The 19,047-nt window shown below is 37.3% G+C and overlaps 1 protein-coding gene across 2 annotated transcripts in view; it reads right to left on the bottom strand.

Moving 5' to 3' along the window:
* ARHGAP42 (Rho GTPase activating protein 42) overlaps positions 1–19,047 on the bottom strand; it is a 178,663-nt gene continuing 159,616 nt past the window's right edge. The window contains exons 19-25 of one of the 2 annotated variants that reach the window (XR_012658683.1): positions 18,566–18,710; positions 15,672–16,052; positions 13,328–13,484; positions 12,130–12,192; positions 5,383–5,462; positions 3,819–5,147; positions 1–3,578 (exon numbers count right to left, since the gene is read on the bottom strand). Coding sequence is in view for 1 of the 2 variants with exons in the window: in XM_075081816.1 (XP_074937917.1) it covers positions 5,059–5,147; positions 5,383–5,462; positions 12,130–12,192; positions 13,328–13,484; positions 15,672–16,052; positions 18,566–18,710 (915 nt within the window). In the remaining variant the exon portion in view is untranslated. Of the gene's footprint in view, positions 5,148–5,382; positions 5,463–12,129; positions 12,193–13,327; positions 13,485–15,671; positions 16,053–18,565; positions 18,711–19,047 lie in introns of both variants that reach the window. The other variant, XM_075081816.1, reaches the window with a different exon arrangement.

Here is a 19,047-nt window from a genome sequence, read left to right as displayed (position 1 = left end):
TGTGTAGAAAGGCTTTTTATTTTGAAAAATGATTTTTCAAGTTTTTGAAATACAGTGTAAAGTACAACATAGAATTATGTCTGCAAGTCATCTTATGCATGTCATGCCTGTTATTTACATGTAGATATATACAGAGTGCAGATAATTATTGAAACCACACTACAAAATAAACAAAGAGTTCAATAAGATAATTTAGTAGGACTTTATTAAATATATATATTGATTGTATATACCTTCCTATTAAAATACCATATAGTATCTAAAGTAACCCCTATAAACTCTAATACCTCCGAAATTGTCATAAATATGATTGAAAATTGAAACTATCCATGTGCCCTGTTCAGCTGCTTTGCCTTTTGCTATAACAGAAACTCTTGTAGTGCTGAGATCACGGTGCTAACTTTAGTCCCAGAACTTTAAGGACAACTTCCAATAAAACACTTGCAGAAAGCTCAGATGCAGAATAGCTTTCAGCTGAGACATCCAAGGGTTGAAGCACCATTCCCTATATTTAAAATAACAAGGATAATCCAATGGCTTATTAAATACTGCCACATACAGGACAAGAAAAACAATGCTATGATCATCAGTGACTGAGTTACAACACTGAATTAGTAGCTGCACCTAATTAAATTAATACCAAGCACCTAATTAAAACAAAACAAAGTGAACTCCCAAAGCCCATGCAAAATCTTATCCAAAAAGAGAGACCTCCCAACTTGTACTGAAACATCCTGATCAACAGTCTGACTTTTGCATAAGCAGTAACTGGACGGGCCGTGGCAGCAGCAGCAGCTGTTGGGGCTGTGTGGCCACGAAGAACAAGATTGAGCTTTGCCTATAGTTTGATCTCTGGTAACTGAATGATTCATACAGGGCACTCTGCTGAAAGAACGAACAATGCCAAGCCGTATCCTGTGTTACCCCATTAACAGAATATTACATTTATGTTCTGGGGCTTCTGGGTAGCAAACCCTCACTGTAAATTGCCAAAGGTCTGCCTCTGACTTCACGAGAGCTTCGCGAGTTTCCATCAGTGCAGAAGATCCACCCCAGTCTGGAGGATGTGCTCCCCTGCTGGGATTTCTCTTCTTGCTGCTCAATACAAAATTGCACAAACTGCTGCCTCAGGAAAAGAAGTACAAAGAACAATATGCTTTTTAGTTTCATTATTTTTTCTGATGCAATCTTATTAAGTAGAAAATAGATGAGTGAAGAAATGTAACAAAAAAAAATCCAATTACTGCCATACAATGCTTTTTTGTTGTTGTTGTAATTATTGCTCTGAACTGCTGAATTTTGCAGCTTTTCCACTCCTAACATTCCTAAAGGCACATTACAACTCAATCCAATTACAAGTAGAGACTAGAGATTAGCACCAGAAAATACATAAAAGGAAAATAAGTTACTATTACTATCATAGAATAGTGCTGATCAGCAAATCTGTGCATCATTTTTTTCCAGAAATAATCAAACAATGAGCTTTATAGATTAGTTAGGGACATAAGTGATAGCTATGGTTTAATTTAAGAGTTTTGTTACATAGAACTCTAAATGCCAAAATATGGCAAGGACGTTTTAATACTGATCTCATAGGAATTACAGCAAAAATATTTTTTCATCTTTATCATCATTAATAAAAAGTGTGAATATAAAATATTAATATACTTTACATATTTATCATACAATATATCAGTCCTTCACACTATTAATTTGATTCATGTTGTGCTGCAACATGTATCAAAATGTTTAACAAATTAAAAACATGGCTAATTACATAAGTTGTAGGTACAGACATTATTTTCACAAAACAAACAGCAATCACAACGTGTCATCTACCTTGAGTTTTACAGTGATGTTTGGAAAAAAACTGCAACCTTTTAGGAAGGATAATAATAGCTATAATTAAAAAAATCGCGCAACCTTTCCTTGTAGAGTAAATCTGACTTTCATTAAAAAAACCCAGTAAATCAATACTATGAACTAATTTAGTTCAGCTTGCCTAATTTTCTGTTAAGGCACTATCAAGATATTATATCTTCATTTAAATGTTATATGGATTTTTGATCCTTTGCAATTATCAGAAGGAATGTTTGGTCAGGCCTGAGAGTATCATTGCTAGACAAGCTTTGGTGCTGCCCTCTCCCCCATTTCAGCCTTTGAACACCTAGTTACTTAACTTTCCAGTTCATTGTACAGCTTCTTGTAGAGATAAACTCCCTCCTGGAAAGTCAGGGAAGAGCTAGGGCATCCACAACCCAGCAGTGAGATTATACAGAAAGTGCTTGTTATGTACCGCAGAAGACAGGAACAGAAAAAACCAAATATTTCAAAAAATGAGAACACCCCTACTCATCCCACTGAGAGTGAGTGGTTAACTGTAATTAAGAATGGGCATAACCTTTTTCAGACGGAAATGCCATTTTCAAGCTAAGCTACTTTAAAATGATTTATGTGCTCGTCATGGCTGGTTCAGAAGAAGAGCCTGAAAAGGTGCAGAGTCTTACAGAGGAAAATATAGATTTGTTTTGTGAGCAGCAGAACGAATGGGATCCAGTTTCTTATGAAGGTGTCTTCTGCAATTCAGTTTTGTTTCTAATGTGAGATGAACGCATGGGAATAGACAGAACACCTCTTCTCCACAGGGACTTCTCCAGCTCTTCCTACAACCTTTCCCTTAGCACTTACAGACTCCACTTACTTAATCTGTGAATGAACTTTGCATTTTTACAACGTTTTTAATGAACTTAGCATCTTTGAGTCCTCTAGCTTGCACTCAGATCAGCAAGTTTCAAAACACGATATTGGACAATACCCAGACATATACACAGGCTGTGAGACTACCTAAGCTTAACTTTTCCCCTTTTCTTTTTACATCAGGCTAAAGCAAATAAAAGCAAGCATTTTCTATTTCACTGTTCCTCAAGAATTTCACAACAATTAAATTCCTCCTAAGAGGTGTAAGAGGTCATCCTGCAGTTTTTGGATTGTGAAATACAGGAAAAACAGAACCAAAACCATGCTGATCTTCTCAGGGCAATGGCAGTTTCAGGCATAGCTTACACAAAGAAATCTTGGCTTGCCTTAAAAATAAGAAAGGATCAGTTGATGAGAAGAGACCTTCGCTTCCTTTCACATCTGCTCTGGGCAAATTAGATGAGCACACATGTGTCTGCCTTCACTACCTGTGACAATGTCTGGAGCAACCTTTCATCACAATGAGCTGAGAACAGTGTGATTTGGGACTTAAATTAAACTTTTTGGCATGAAGAAACAACCCAGATCACTCAGTCACTAATTCAAGGGGTTTCTCCTCAACTGCCCATAGTCAGTCTTACCCAGACTCCCCCTCTGAAAAGCAAGACCATTTCTGGGAGTATGCTCTGACAGCCTCTCTCTTCCCCTGATCACCATCTGACACTTTAGTTAGCAAGAAGGAGGATCCTGCAGGCTTTTGCCACCAGCCTGAATTTCAACAGAGTTGCTCTGCAGAAGTCGTGCACTACATACAAGAAGGCTCTGACCTGCTTCTTTATGTTGACAATAACTCTTTTTTACTAATTTAAACAAGAAAAAGGCTATGGAAAGAAAAAAGAAGCAATTAAAATATTATTTATGTGTTTAGTCCTAGCAGAAGTTCTTCCTTAAACTTTCTGGAAGTAGTGTACAACTTAGAAATCAACAGAAGACATATATTGATTTCTGTTACTGAAGAAAAAAACTAAGCCTTGATCGGTCTATGAATCTAAGCCTAGATAGGTCTATGAAACAGTGAATTCTCTCTGCAGCATTAACGACGAAGAATGGAGCTTAAATACCTTGGTTTTCAATCATGCAGGGTAAGTAGCTGAGCAAGCAGTGCATGTTTTCCCTCAAGGTGTGCAAGAAAGATGCTCAGATTTAGAAAGCTGCTTATGGCTTTGGGTTATTTTGAGTTTGGATTTTTTTCCAGTCCTGTCAGGAGCAATCAATGTGCCTTTACAAAACCTTTAAGGAGTAAAGCTTTTTTATTCTGTGGAAAGGGAGAAATCTTTGTCAAATAGCTTAGCAGAAGTCAGCAGAAATAATACTAAATACTTTTACTGCTACATGGAGCTTTCAGCATTCATAGCTTATAAAATTAGCTACTTCACAGGCCATTTGTCTTATTTGCGATGGACGAAGTTGGAAAAGGACTCAGTTACAATTTATCTCAGATTTCAAAATATACTGCTGTTTTTCACTGCTCACTTCACATTGCTACCAGTCATTCCAGATTCAGTACCCCCTTGTTTTCTACAGCTGTAGTTCTGAGATACACTGAGAATATTGTCCCGATGATGGGTATCATAGAAATAAAAGTTGTTAATATTACCTGTACTGATAGAGAAAGGAGGAAATAAATCTAAGAAGTATTTGAATGAAACATTCATTTAACATATCACATTTTGAAATAGCACTTACTGCTCAGGCAGTGTATAAACTGATTTCATTATCAGCTGCATAAATTCTATAACATATTATAATCTCAATGACTAACAGAAGTTAAAACTCCTGATTTACAAAACTCATTTCTTACTTGAAATGATTAGGACAAATTTTAGAATCAAGTTTTCTAAGGGAGAATTCAGATCACAATAGAAACATCACTTACATTATGAAAAAAAATACAATTTTCCATATTAAAAACTATAGATTGCAAGAAATGTCAGAGTGCATTGCCTCTAAATTTCACACTTCTGTGAGCAACATCGTAGGACCTGAAGGTCTGCAGCTAAATGGCAACTTTTTTGATTTTATTGCTCTAGTGTTCCTTACCCATAAAAGAAGAACAGAACAACCTTTTGCAAACAATGGAAGTTATTTAAACAGAGTACCGTCTTCAGTACAGAAACTGTTAACTGTTTCATTACATTCTGTTCCGTTGATAGGGAGCTGTGTAACATGCAGCTGCAGTATCTGAAGGAAATCTACCACTCAGCTAACGGGCTGATCCCATATCTGTGTCAGATAAAAATCATAGTGCTTATTATTTGTTACCATGGATACCATGAAGATATTGCTGTCCACTAAAGATTACTAGAGGAAGACAACGTAATTCTCAGGAACGAGTCCTGTTTTGCCTTCATAAGTCGCTTTTAACCAGCCTGGTTCCACTGATGGATACACTGCAAAAAAAACCAAAACAAAAGCCAGACAAACAAAACATATTTACAATAAATTAACACTGTTAAAAGGTCCCATATATGCTTTGCTTATTTATTTAGACAGTGTTTATTCAGAAACAATTGAAAAATCAGGGCAAAACCTGAGTTGAAAGGGGAATTATGCTCTATTATCTTGTGGATACAGTTCAGTTTTTATATTTTTTTTAATGTAGAAAGAGAATGTAAAACATCTCACCGTTGGAAAATATTGCCCCCTGTGGGAAAGACAGCTCATGACTATGCTCAGCCTTACAGGAATACATGGCTTTTGCTTGTCTGAAAGAAAAAAAATAAAGGCTTGCAATAAATGAGATAACAAGGAAAAATGTATAAAGAAATTAAATTAAAACCTGTGAAGAGTAGGAATAATCAGTTGCACAAATACAGGATGGTAATTACTAGTTACACAGTAGTTCAGAGGAGCAGAATTATAGCAGACAATAACTCCAAGCTTACTGGAATTAACAGGCATATTATTGTGGAAAAGACACCAACATCCTACTTAAAGGTTTAAAGAGGTATATAATTTTTAACTTTTAAAAGGATTATTTCATTCTAGTTGAAGTTGTCATTCAAATGAGTACTGAACTGAGCATATTGCTTGAAGCAAGTGATTGACTGCCTTGAGATAATTCAAAAGTGATCATTAAAGGTCTAAGAACATGACTTCTGAGAAAATATGGTTGATCAGTCTAGAGAAGAATATAATACACAGAAGGTAAAGAGGAGACAAAAAAGGAGAAATCTGTTCTCCAGGCTGATGGCAAAAAGGACTTAAGTAGATTTAAATTGCAGCAAGGGAGATTTAAATTAGGTGTCTGGGGTAGGTTTCAGCTTCAGCACCTAAATTTAGATGTCTATAAACAACCTACATACCTAGCTCCACAGACCCTCCAGGCCTGGCTTCTGGTACAGTAGATGCCTACTTGAGAGTGCAACAAATTCAACAAAATACTTACTTAAAAAATACCTGACGTGAAGACACCTACAGGTAGACAGCTAAGTTTGTGTCTCTTAATCTGTAGCTAGTAAGCCCCGCTATTGGTTAGAACAGTGAAGCACTGGACCTGCCAAGAACTAGAGAATCCCTGAACTGAAGAATTCCCATTACTAGAAGTTCATTAAAAAAAACATAATTTGTTTTTAAACTACCAGATATCTGTAAAAGAACTAGTTAGATATATAATTATTCTACCCCAGAGAAGGAGGACAGTTTAGGTCACCTCTTGATATGGCTTCTAGCACTATGATTCTGCAAAATACAAAATGAAGGACTGAACATGAAGATGGAAATTGGGAGTTCTTTCCAGATTCCTGTGCTTTACCCAATACCTTTCCTTTAATTTATATATTCAAAGCAATTTTTATTCGATCCATCTGTTTTTCTGTGTTTCTTTAAACTTATTGGAAACCCACATTATACCAAATGAAGATGAACTTTTTGATTTTTTCACCTTTGTATGACGTGACGGGGTTTTACTGATTCAGCTTTCCTTCCAGCCAGGATTTATCTCAATGATCCAGTATGTGACTTGTGGTGAAGTTTAAAATTTCTAGCATACTTTTTGAGAGGGTGTATATGCAAGTGACATGTAATCTGTTTTGTCTTTTCTCCCCAAAGTCATAAATTAGATTAGTAATAGTCCCACATCCTAAGCATTAGCATAAGAAGTATATTTTATTTTGTGTACTGCCAGTGGGGCCCATGGCACTTCACCTTTGGAGTTCCACAGCCCTCTGGTGAGGTTAAGCAGGGACAGACTTCCTAAAGGGAGCAGAGAGCATCCCTCTACTCTGGCCTCATACTACTAGCACACCATCATCCACCTGAATTCTACAAGGGTACGAGTGGATGGACATATTCCCAAGTTTGTATATGGGAGCTTTCCAGAAATGATTGCTCCCTCTGAAGTAAAACATCTGAAGCTGATTTATGACTAGACCAAGCCATGTATTTTGCCTTCAACTTACGCGAACAACTGACTCATCAAGGCCTAGATTTTCAGAGGAGGTAAAGAATTTTGAGTCAATATCCAAGCGCACCCTATTTTCAGGATGTTGAAAATATTTCTAACCCTCAGTACTGTCATTCCGGATACATGCCCACTGCTAACTAGAACAACATGAGCACTGGACCCGTTTGTCTACTTTGCTTAAATGCTGGCTTGCTTTCTGGCTGGTGTAGACTGCTTTGTTCAGCTTTTTTCCAGGACAACTGCTTGGTTTCTACTGTTATGAAGAACTTGCTATTTACAGTCAACAAGACAAGTGTGAAGTTTCATTACTCTACATAATACGTACAAATTTATACATAATCTGCATGATATATACTGAAATATACAGAGGGAGATTAGATGACTTTACTGAAGGTCACACACAAACTAAATTGAATTCTTCAATCTCAAATTCACTTTTCTTCAAAGTCGATATAACAAAGAGCATTACGCATGATCTAATTATACTGACCCAGATCGGTAACAGTCTGAGAAAACAGCTATTTCCTGTGTGGCATAATCACGGATTTTACACATATAAAACAGTAGAGTAACTGCTAATAATGATTATAGTTGCAACAAATATAAGAGAATTGGTAATGAATTTACTAAAGCACGGGGATGATTTTGAACCTGATTTTACTTAGTGGCGTGACTACCAAGCCAGTTTTCCATGCTAAGAACGGGACATCTGAGTAATACAGTGACAAAAGACATTAAAGGCAATAATAAAACAGAACAGCAATATTTAAATGTGAGGCAGATTTATTTAAGTTATTATTGAAATATGACATGTTGGTTTTTCGTGCCCTTAGAAAAAGTTAAGAAAAACAAATGCAATTTTTTTCTATATTCTCTTCATGCCTACTAAACTATCCTGTTTTTTAGCTTCTGATTTTACCTGATCCAAGTATGTTTACCTTAAAAGTAAAAAGATGATAAAACATGGACTCTGACTTGCTCAGTTCTGCAAAGAGAAAGCTTCTCAGCATTGACATTTAGACAGATAAGCAAACACAAGGTACAAAGAAGTCAGTTTTTCCGAAGCTCATGAATTACAGGATTTTTCCCACCACCTGGCTCCTGACAGAGTAATTACACCCAAATGTTATCTACAAACTGTGTGTGATCATATGAGAGACAGATTCTATGACTATTTACTCATAATTCTGGAGCAATTTTCAAGCCCCTGGTTATTGCCTCCAGACTCAATTTGATTACTTACGTTCTCATATTAGTTATTACTCACTTCAATCCTATCCTGCTAAGAAGCATTAGCAATGAAAAGGGCTTGCAGGTTCTTGGGCATTTTTTTTGCGTGTGATTATGAAAATCGACATTCTTACTTATGGTGTTAATGCTCTTCTCCCTACAAACAAGGCTGTTAAAAGGGATGTGATAACACCACCATAATCTATTATTGTTCTCTTAAGGTGATGCTAATAATCTGAGAAAAGTGTGATTCATATTGTTTAGTGCAGAGAAAAAAAACAACTTCAGAAAATGGTACCCACATTTTCTAGAACCTCCTTCTTTCCATAACTTCACTGCATAGACTCCAGATGAGAAAAAATGCATTTTCCCTTTCCCTACTTTTTATTGTTTGTTTTGAACCCATAACAATAAACTTATGCTAGTAGTCAAAGAGTTAGCACTCATCAGATCATAAACTATTTTGCTCGACTACACGCAGTCAACACCACCTGAGGCCTTTTTAATTTTAATAACATAGCAACAACAACAACAACAATTATTTTTAAAGTTATAAATAAGCTTTAAAAGTATGCTCCTGCCCTAATGAGTTTTCAGTCTAGCAAGAAAAGGCCAGAAGCCAGAAGAGGAATGAATGAGGGAAAACACGAGTCTCTCTCAGATGACTCATCAGTTAACACTATCCTACAGGAAGAAGAAAGGTTTATAGACTCATGGAGATGGCAGACTTACAGCCCAGCTTGACTGAGTAAAAAGACACTGGGCTGGGCTGGGCAAGGCATTCCAGGTGTTTAAGGAAATGCAAAATATAGCATCAAAATTAAAAACAGAAAAATGACTGGGAAAGGATATTTAATGTAGTTGGGAGGGGAGCATGGGTCTACAGGGCTTCACACTGCCAGCCTACTATTAAAGACCCATCCCAGCAACTAGAGATCCTGCTGCCAAGCCAGAGCTGTTTGCTGTCACCAACTCCTCTTTCCTGTTTTTCTAGGCATTCTTTTCTAATGAAAATCCTTCTTATGCTGCAGTTTTTTCACTTTATGTGAGAAACATATTGACTTGCTGTGTACCTCTAAATCAAAGTCAAGAAAACATAGAGTCAGGGATTATGTGTTGGTGCATTTTTGTACAGAAGCTGCAATAAAGAGACCTCAGGCCTTTCTAAGACTGTTGGATAACTGCACTATTTGTGAAAGCAGTAAGAAAACTCCTTCTCCTCTTTCAAGTGCATACTAGATTAGCAATAGGGATTGGTCTCAGTAGCTTAATACCACAGTCTGGGAGATGGGTGACTGATAAACTTGAAGTCTGGAAGGAAGGAATGGGAAGACTGAGACGTCAAAGTAATTCTGGAATTGGAAAAAGAGCACAGATTGGACAGGGTGTAACATTTTGGTCTTTCCTGTCCAATGCTAAAACACGTACTGTGGCCTCTCATTCTCTTTCTGACTAAAAGAAATCTGTTCAAACTGGTAGTGCTATGGGGGCATGTACTCAAGTATAGAAGGAGAGAAAACAGCCAGGTCAAATAATGTCCCAGCTTTAAAAAAACAAACGGTGAGGGACGGACACACACACTCGGAACAGAGATACTGCATTATACAAAGTCAGAAAGCAGGGTTGCAAAGACTACTTGGAAGAAGGAATTAAGTAAGACCAGGCCACTGTGGTGGTAAAGCATTGAGTACAAAATTATCTGCTGGAATACAGATGACAATGTGAGACTGCAGAGCCATATAGGTACTTCTGATCTGCCTACCGTACAAATCACCACAACAGGCAACAGATGCTTCAAGTAGGAATGAAGCTACTTATATACCGTAATGCATAGGTAAGTAGTAGCTTAAAATTTCAAAACTAGTTATTTTTAGCAGGGTAAATTACCCCTGCACAGAGTTCAACACTATCCTGGCTTGAGTATTTCTGGTATCAAACCAGACAGCTTAAACATTGTTTCTCTGTCTTACACTCTGTCCTGTATATATTCATTAGATAATAGTTATGAACTTGGAAGGCCTTTCTGCTGGGTGGATCAAGATGTAATTACCATGTTTCCTACATACTTCAGAGCAAAAGACGATTCAAAGGTCTTAAATCAGCCTTCATGTTCATAACACGCACGAGAGGTAAACGAAAATTGGCTCTGAATTGCAAAATCTTCCTCAGACTCCAGCAGCACTATAAGAATAGCTGAGCTACTTCTTATTTCTTCCTCATTTTGCCTGCTGACCTCTCGTTTTCCATTTTCCTTGTCACTGTTGCTCTTCTGCTTTCTTAGGAAGGCTGAAGTAGAGCAGCTATTAAGCCTTTCAGCGTTTTTGGCTTTGTTATCTGCTCTTCATAACCATTATCAAACTGCTACATTTTTCCTTTGACAGATTTTTGCTTCTTACATGCTTTTTATATACAGATACAGGTGGCACAGGCTCTGGGGAAACAACAGGGGAGAGTCTAAAAGAAGGGAGCAATAAAAAATAAAAGAACGAATGGTGGTGGAGGTGAAATGATGCAGGACTGCAGAAGCAGTCATGGCTCTCAGCTTAGGGCACTGGCTTAAGAACATTCCAGTCTCTTCATTTCTACTTCCTTAAATTAATGTCCTGCTGTTTTCATCTCCCTTCCCCCTCTGCCACCCTCTTTTTTATTACCTTACAGTTCACATCCTACAAAAAATGAGAACAGCCTTGATTCATGGAAGCTGCTTCTCTTGAACAAAATGAGTGGCCCTTTGCAGGTCAGCTTCTTTCTCATCCCTGCTAGATCTGTCAGAGAGGACAGCTATATTCCATTGCTGCACATGCTGGCACACGTTGGCATCTTTGCTTACAGCTGTGCTACTTTAGATTACTACTTTTGAAATTGTGGATTAACATTTTGTTTTATTTAATTTTAATTTTATTGAATTTTATTGAACTTAATTTTGCCTGAAAGTTCCAGTAAGCTTGACGGTTCCTGGTATCAGTGAGTAAAGTGATGGACAAAAAGACATGTTCTGTCTCAAAGAACTTGAAATGCAGGGACCGTGAAAAGAGAGACAGACTTTTCACACATCCACTTATTTGACTATCCGCCTTAGCCTATGAATTGTAGGCCATTCAGTAATGTATCGAAGATACTGCTTTCTAGATGAATACTTCTCAGAACATTCTAACTTAATATGAGTAAATCAAATCCACCAAATTCATGCATGCAACTGTAAAGAAAATGTAAATAATTCCTGCTGCACACTACTGAGAAGCACGAGTAACTGTTTCTCCAGACAGATACTAAGGCATGGAAAGCGTGATGGGAAGGAATGGAAACCTGATCACCTTAATCCTGAACTTTCTAAAGCACCTGTTTTTCAGGACTTGCCTACATGAGCTAATTACCATGTTTGCTACTCTGCTGAAAGCATGTATGTACAAACAGCTGTATGGAATAAGTACAGCATCCTCATTGTAATTTAAATTATGTGATTTAATCTTGTAGCTGTGTCCTTAAGCAGATCACTAACCTGAGCATCTCTCACTGCAATTCCCCCAGGTGACAGAATAGCCAGACAGGCTGGTATTCTCTGTTAGATTTAGTTTTCTTCTGGAACAAGGATGATTTTAATAAACGACAAAAATATTGTGTGCCACATGATGCTGTCCAAAACACACAGAACAAAGCTCCAAAACTTCTATTTCTATCTCTGAAGCCAGCAAAACAGAAAGGATTTTACAAATTGTTAAATACTATGAAGCACTCACCGTCCTGAAGAAACTTGTTTAAGTGAACCAGCACTTTCAAATAACTGGGCTCTTGCAGCCACTCTGAAAATAAAGCACCACCTTGCTTTATACTCTGCTCATTAATAAAACACACAGACTAACTTCACTTTTAATCATTTAAAGACACGGACACAATTTTAAAAATTGTTTTCATTATTCATTTAGAGAAACAGAGGAAATTCAAAAGCTGAATTAAGTCCCTATTTAGCAGAATTCTTAAGGGCATAACCTTATTGGGGCATGACCTCCACACATTCTAGTGCCTTGCTGAGTCAGCAAGGGAAATCTCAACAGCCTATATTTAAAATTCCATTCATGGATGGCTAGTAGAAATATTGGAAATGCTTTTACTGCCAGTCTGTCACTACCATTCTGGAACTCTGAGCTGTGCAGGATTCTCTAAGCATAACAGTCTGTGAAATGACTACAGTGATTCCTTCCAGTTTAAAACGTGGAGAGGCTGAGTCGAGTCCTGCAGTATTTGGAGAACTTCCTGGTGCTCTGCAGATCTGGAAATCACTTGTTCATGGGGACAGAGAAATTCTGGGTCAAAGTCAAGATTACAGCAAAGATCTTTTGACTCTTAAGTTTGTGCTAAAAGCACTGAGAAACGTTATTAACCCAAATCTCAACAAACTAAGTTGTAACCTCTATAGCTTAGAATGATTCTCCTTTCAACATAACCCTCCCCCTAAAAAAAAAACCAAACAAAACCAAAGATATCAACTATTTAACATATACAACTGAAGAAATTTCAGAGCAGAAACTTGGGGTTTTTTCCTTTCTCCAATTTTGGACTTACACAAATAAGATCTGATTATCTTCTTGACATAACAGCATAGACAGTAAGTAGCATTTATGCTCCCTGAAACATTACATTCCAGGAGAACCAAAGTTAATAATATTAATCACTTTCCAAATATACATTTCTTTATTACAGACCTTCTCTGTAGTCTAATGAAGTCAATGGGAATCTTTCAACTGACTTCAACAGACTTTGTGCCGTGTCTCCTTTGTTTACAATTTGAATGAAGCTAGATAAGTAGTTCATAAATACAGAAATATTCAAATAAATATTCATAGATGCTTTTTCAATTAGTTATGAAGCTTTCTGGGATCACTTTATAGTAGACAACACGGTAACAACACAAATCTCCAAAGGGACTTGATGACTTACACAGATCCTGGTCTTTGATAGCCATTACTTGATGCAGTATCTAATCTTAATCTCCTGCACATTTTGGGAGGCAAATCAGGGTTTGGTGGAGCCTTTGGTGTATCTTTGGTATCTGTTGAAGATAAGCTCTGTACAGATCCACTGCAGCTTTTGTGACCTAAAGAAAACAACCAAATTGTAGAGAATATTAAAGCTAATTTGAAGTTGTTTCACAACATGTGTAACATACAAAGCAAAGTATTTTTTTGTTGTAGTTTTGTTTTTTTTAAGAGGCAAAATAGGCGGAAAATATACTTCACTATGCAGAGAAGAAACAGCCTTTCAGGCAGAAAGCCAGGAGAAAAGGACCAACAGCAAGAATGAAGAAATGACATTAAAATTGTGAAGGCTAAAAACATTGCAGTGTACTTAAATGGCTAGATAGTACATTCACTAAAAAGTGACAACAAAAACAACATTTATAAAGTAGTACATTGCATAGAATTGTAGAAAAAAATTCATGTTGGAAGAGATCTCAGGAAGTAATCTAGTCCAGATTCCTGCTCAAAGGAGCATCCACTATGAAATCAGACCAGGTTAATTTGTAAGAATTAATATTTCAGTATCCACAGAAGCTTCATGCAGTTTTAAAAAAATACTTAGGAATTTATGATTATGAATTGCCTAAAACAGTTGCTACTAAAACCAATTTGTTAAAACATATCTATAGCTGTACAGATTACTGCATATAAAACAAGTCTTTTTAATGAATACAAGGCACGGCCACACGTACCCTTTAAGCTGATTTATCTGTGGACTGCTGCCTTGTTTGCATATATATTCTGCAAGACAATAATTGCATCTACTTCTGTGTTTCTTTATTCCCAAGAACAAGATACTTAATAATGCTTTAAAAGCTGTCATAATATGAGTTCCCCCAAAATAAAAACAATACCTATATTATTGCTATTCTATAGTATTATTATATATTATAAATTGTTAATGATAACTATTATTCTATATTATTAATACTGTTTATATAACACGAATTCATATCTGGAATTTTTAGGAAAAAGCTTGTACACTCCATGGGGGGCAGACGGGAGAGAACTTTCTTAAACTTCTAGGACTTTGCACATAACCACATATTTACCGAACCTGTAGTTCTATTATTTATACTATTGACAACTCAGCGGCAAACTCAGCACTTGCACTCAGTCCACCGGAGCTCATTGCTTCAGTGCCGGCTGTTAATATTCATAATCCAAAACACCGCAAATATACTGATTTCAAGAAGGTGTTTCTTGTAAAGTAATTTCCTCATAGCTGTCAGTGTAGTGCAGTATCACCTCGTACTCGCAGAGGTACAGCGAGGGTTCACAGGCATTCCACCTCACTTAGCATTTAGCAGAACTAAATCAAGAAGCTATGTTTTTAACCTTTTCTGTCTTGTAAGGAGCCTTATCTACAGGCTTATTTGGAACATAGGCTCAACTTAGGTGCTCTGAGGGTGTTCTTCAAAGCAGCATCCTTCTTTGACTGAACAAGAAGATTGGCATCCTAACTTGTGCACTGAAACTGGATTCCTGAAGTTTGGTTTGCAAACTTGTGGTTGTTGCATATTTTGTCCATACACAGGACCATTCAGCCATAATCTTGTGTTCAAGCTACCTACTTGCAGTACTGGACAACAAACCATGCAAGTAGGGCAGAATGAAGCAGCAATTCCCTCAGCAGGGTTTCAGACATACATTTCATGCCAGGGATTGCCTTTTATCCCACCTGTCCAGTCCTATCTCAACTAAAGGCACTGACTGTAAAATCTGTAACTAAAAAACCAACAAAAACCAAAAAAATCCCACCTTTCCTTCAATCTTATTTCAGTCAGTTGAAGAGATGCTGTTGTCAATAAAAAAAAAAAAAAAACAAGCAGGCACATCGACAAGGAACGTCAAACTGTTACTTAATAGATATGTTAAGTCTAGTGCTTTTAAATTTAAATGCTAGCTTTGATCAGTATCAATCATGTTGCAACGAACCATTCCTTTGACAGAGTGATAAACCATAGCTACCAACTCTTCTTACAAACAAGCAATCTCCTTACAAGTCAGTGGTCTAGGTAAGGTGCAGCAGGACAGAGTACTCTAAATTCTGATTCTGAGGAACACTGATAGATTTTAGCCTGTATGAACTGTATAGGTAACAAACAATGGAAATATCTCAGAAGCCGTTTGAAAATGGAGAGAACATGCCACAAAAATTAAAAAACAAAAGATTAATGGATATCGTTAGCTTTCAGATGCAGCTCTTCTTTTCTGATGCCTCACAGTAAACAGTGTTGTCCTAAAAAGACCTTGGAAATTACCTTCAGCTGATGGAATTGATCTGATGGAAGATGCTGAAGACCTTTTCAGCCCAGACAGACTGTAAGAAGTCTTTTTGGTCAGGTCTGTTGGTGGAGAGGCATTCTCTTGTCCAGTGACAGAAGCTACACTTTGGCAGTCCGACTCCACATCTGTTTTGGTTGCATCCTCCTTTGATGAGGATTCTGGACTTGTAGTCCAGAGGCCTGAACCCTTCTGGCCATTAGAAGAAGGGGGAGAGGCAATCCATGGAATCCCTCCTGATTTCTCCCTGGGCTGTGAGGGTGCGCATTTGGTAGTGCTGTTCTGCTCGGAAGAGTGAGAAGAGAGAGATTCAATGCTGCCCATGGGAGTGCTGTCTGGGCTACTGCTGTACGAGTCACCTAGGGAGGAACGAGGGGAGGGGATAGAGAAGGAAACAAAAAAAATAATTACATTTCCCAATCGTGCATTTCTCTCAAGCCACCTGTAGCCCCTTGTACCTCACTTGTCATCAAATTCATTAATCTGTGGTTTCAGAGGCAGTGGTCCTTAAGACAAAATATCTATTTAGTTACTCTAAGTTTCACACATATTCCTGTCTTTAACCTCTAAGAGCTGCATTTTGTGGATATTTTTTTAGAGCTGCTGAACATAATGGGGTGCAGGATAAACTATTTTGCATAAAAGTTTGCATTTTCAAAGAACTGCTGCAATAAAAATATCCTTAGAAAATTCAGCAGTTACAATGCTGCAGTATCTTTGTGGTGAGCATCTGGATGCATTTCCATGATAAGGCAAATGTGGTACTTGTCACATTTATGTTCTTAAATGCATGACTGCATTGCCTGCAGGCACAAGAATGAATTTTTATTTTGGTTACCAAGCTGCTGAGGATCTCTGCAGTCTAAGACTAGTCCATAAGTCTATCTATAGATATCCTATTTTCTGAATCATCATACCTATCATAAAATATCTATCCTGCAGAAGGACAACAACTCGTTCCTTACAGCTTGAACATTTGATTAATTTCTTTTATTAGAGTGATATTACAGAAATTTAGCTACCTACACAACAATCTTTGTACTGATCTTATTTCCAATAATCTTTTACAACAAACAGTGGGAATATCCTAACAACGTTATCTGATGATATAAAGGTAGGAACACTCATCAGAACGGAGGAAGGACTGGCCTGTAATACAGTGAGGGCTGAATTATCTTGAAGACTGGATTCAGTCTAGTGAGTCATATATTGGTTTCTAGTAGGATTTGTTCCCAAAAGCTAGGAGATATAATTAACAGATTTCACAAGAAGCACAGAATATATATTCTTCAACCACACAGCAGTTACAAGATACCAACATGATACAACCGCTTTTGCCTCCACATGTTTCAATAACCTTGTCAACAAGCGGCCATAACCACACACAATACTACAGATAAGGTCACAAATACCAGTGCCTTGTATAGTGGATTTGACAGCCACAGCGCCTCTGGTACAATAATCAGGAGTGTTCTGCCCACTTCTGGCCAGAATTCTGGTATTCCAGATTAGATTGTCCTCCATCTTGCCCCTTTACAGACCATTAGTCCCTTTAAAATTGCAAGATTGGCTGAAGCCTAAATTTGTCAGACACATTTTCTATCATTTTCTATCATTCTGACCTGTTTGAAACCTATGCCTCATTTTCTCATGCCATACAGAATTCCTTAATTTCCTGCAATATAGTTAAGAGTCCATGCTTCATTTCAATGATGACTTAAAACCATCTGGTACTTCAGCGTTTGCTATCACCAGAAGCCAAGGCTCTCTCTTGCCACACCTAGAGGTATTTGGCAAGGAGAATACCTCTGCTTCTGCCTTGGCTTTCCAGACAAGTGAGATTTTAACTGGAACTTGTGTAGCAAGTGCTGAGCTTGAGCTAATAAGTGAAGCACAAGTGGAGAGCCCCTGGGTCAGACCTAGTTTCAATCCAGCCGCCAGCACAAGACTGAATGAAGAAGTGCGGATTTGCACATGCTCTGTAAAATACTTGCACAGAAATGATCCTTTTTTATGCTGGTATCCATTCGCTGCAGTTACACAGAGGAAAACAGTTGAAACTTGCCTAGTTTCTCATCTGGTAAATGTAATTGATGATTCCTCTGTAACTTCCTACTTGGGATTCCATGCCATTCACACTGGCAATCGATGTGTAGGCAGCTATTGCTCTCATTTAGTATTTAAACTCTCACTGGCAGGAATCATGTAATATAAACCTATGGAAAATGCAGCACCTGTGCAAGAGTATATTTCAGATACGCTTCCTAACATTACAGACTTAAGAATTACTACTGGTCCTCAAGAACAGATGTACCTTAACTGTGGATTAATTTAGTGTACCGGTTTCATGTAAATCTCCTTGAGGAACCAGTGGTTTCGGCAAATCTAGGCAGTGGCCAACTTTTAACCAATGACCACAGTTTCATGCAGGCAAAAAAAGCCAAGTTATGGTTTTGATCTCATGACCTTGACTACATTACATTCGTTACAGAAGGAGAGGAAAGATTCTATTTATAGTTCCCCAACCTTAACAATCTTACAAGCAAATGAGGTGAACTTCATATAATGAACTCCTCAGAATTTCAAAGCAGACTACATTTAGATTAGAATATGAAGTCTACTATAAAAGACTTTTGAACACTGTCTGCAACACAAGACGCAAGTGTTGCAAAACCAAACATCCTTCCTCATCTGACAGAAGTAAGGAATGCAGTCATCAACAGTGCAGCTGTGACTCACAAAGGCTAAAAAGCTGACAAACCCCCATCTGTTATGCTTGTAATTACTAGAATACAATACTTATTGGGTATTACTCAGGGAAGTTAAAAGACAAGACATAAAAATTAAGATAATGAGTTAACGACAAACTTACTGTCAGGATCTGCTAGACACGGTGTATATCTTCCTTTGGGTTTACGTGAACCTGTGGAGAGACAAATTGCTCTTGTCCTTCTTGAACCTGACCGGGACTGAGGTTGGGGAAGAGGAATATTGGGATCTGGTGCAGTGTGAAATATCTGAATGATTTAAAAAAAAAAAAAAAAAAAAAAAAAAAAAAAAGGAAAATAAATCACATAAACAACATTGGTACTCTTACACTTCCATTATTAATCCTTTTGTTTTCCTCACCACTGCACCTGTAATTAATGCTGTAGTAGTCTCATACATTACAAAGCTGCTAATTCACAGAATATAAGCTTTACTCTGATCTCATTTTACAATCCAAGAATGACAATACCGAGCTGTACTTAAAATTTATACTAATTATATAAAATATGTGTTTAAATAGTTTTATTTTCTAGCCCTTGTGAAGTGCTTAACAGTCTAAATTGTGAAACATACAATACATGTTTA

This window comes from Phalacrocorax aristotelis, chromosome 1 (assembly GCF_949628215.1).
Source record: "Phalacrocorax aristotelis chromosome 1, bGulAri2.1, whole genome shotgun sequence".
NCBI classification, from domain to species: domain Eukaryota; kingdom Metazoa; phylum Chordata; class Aves; order Suliformes; family Phalacrocoracidae; genus Phalacrocorax; species Phalacrocorax aristotelis.
The sequence above is the reverse complement of the archived record's forward strand: the minus strand, read 5'-3'. Positions and strand labels throughout refer to the sequence as shown.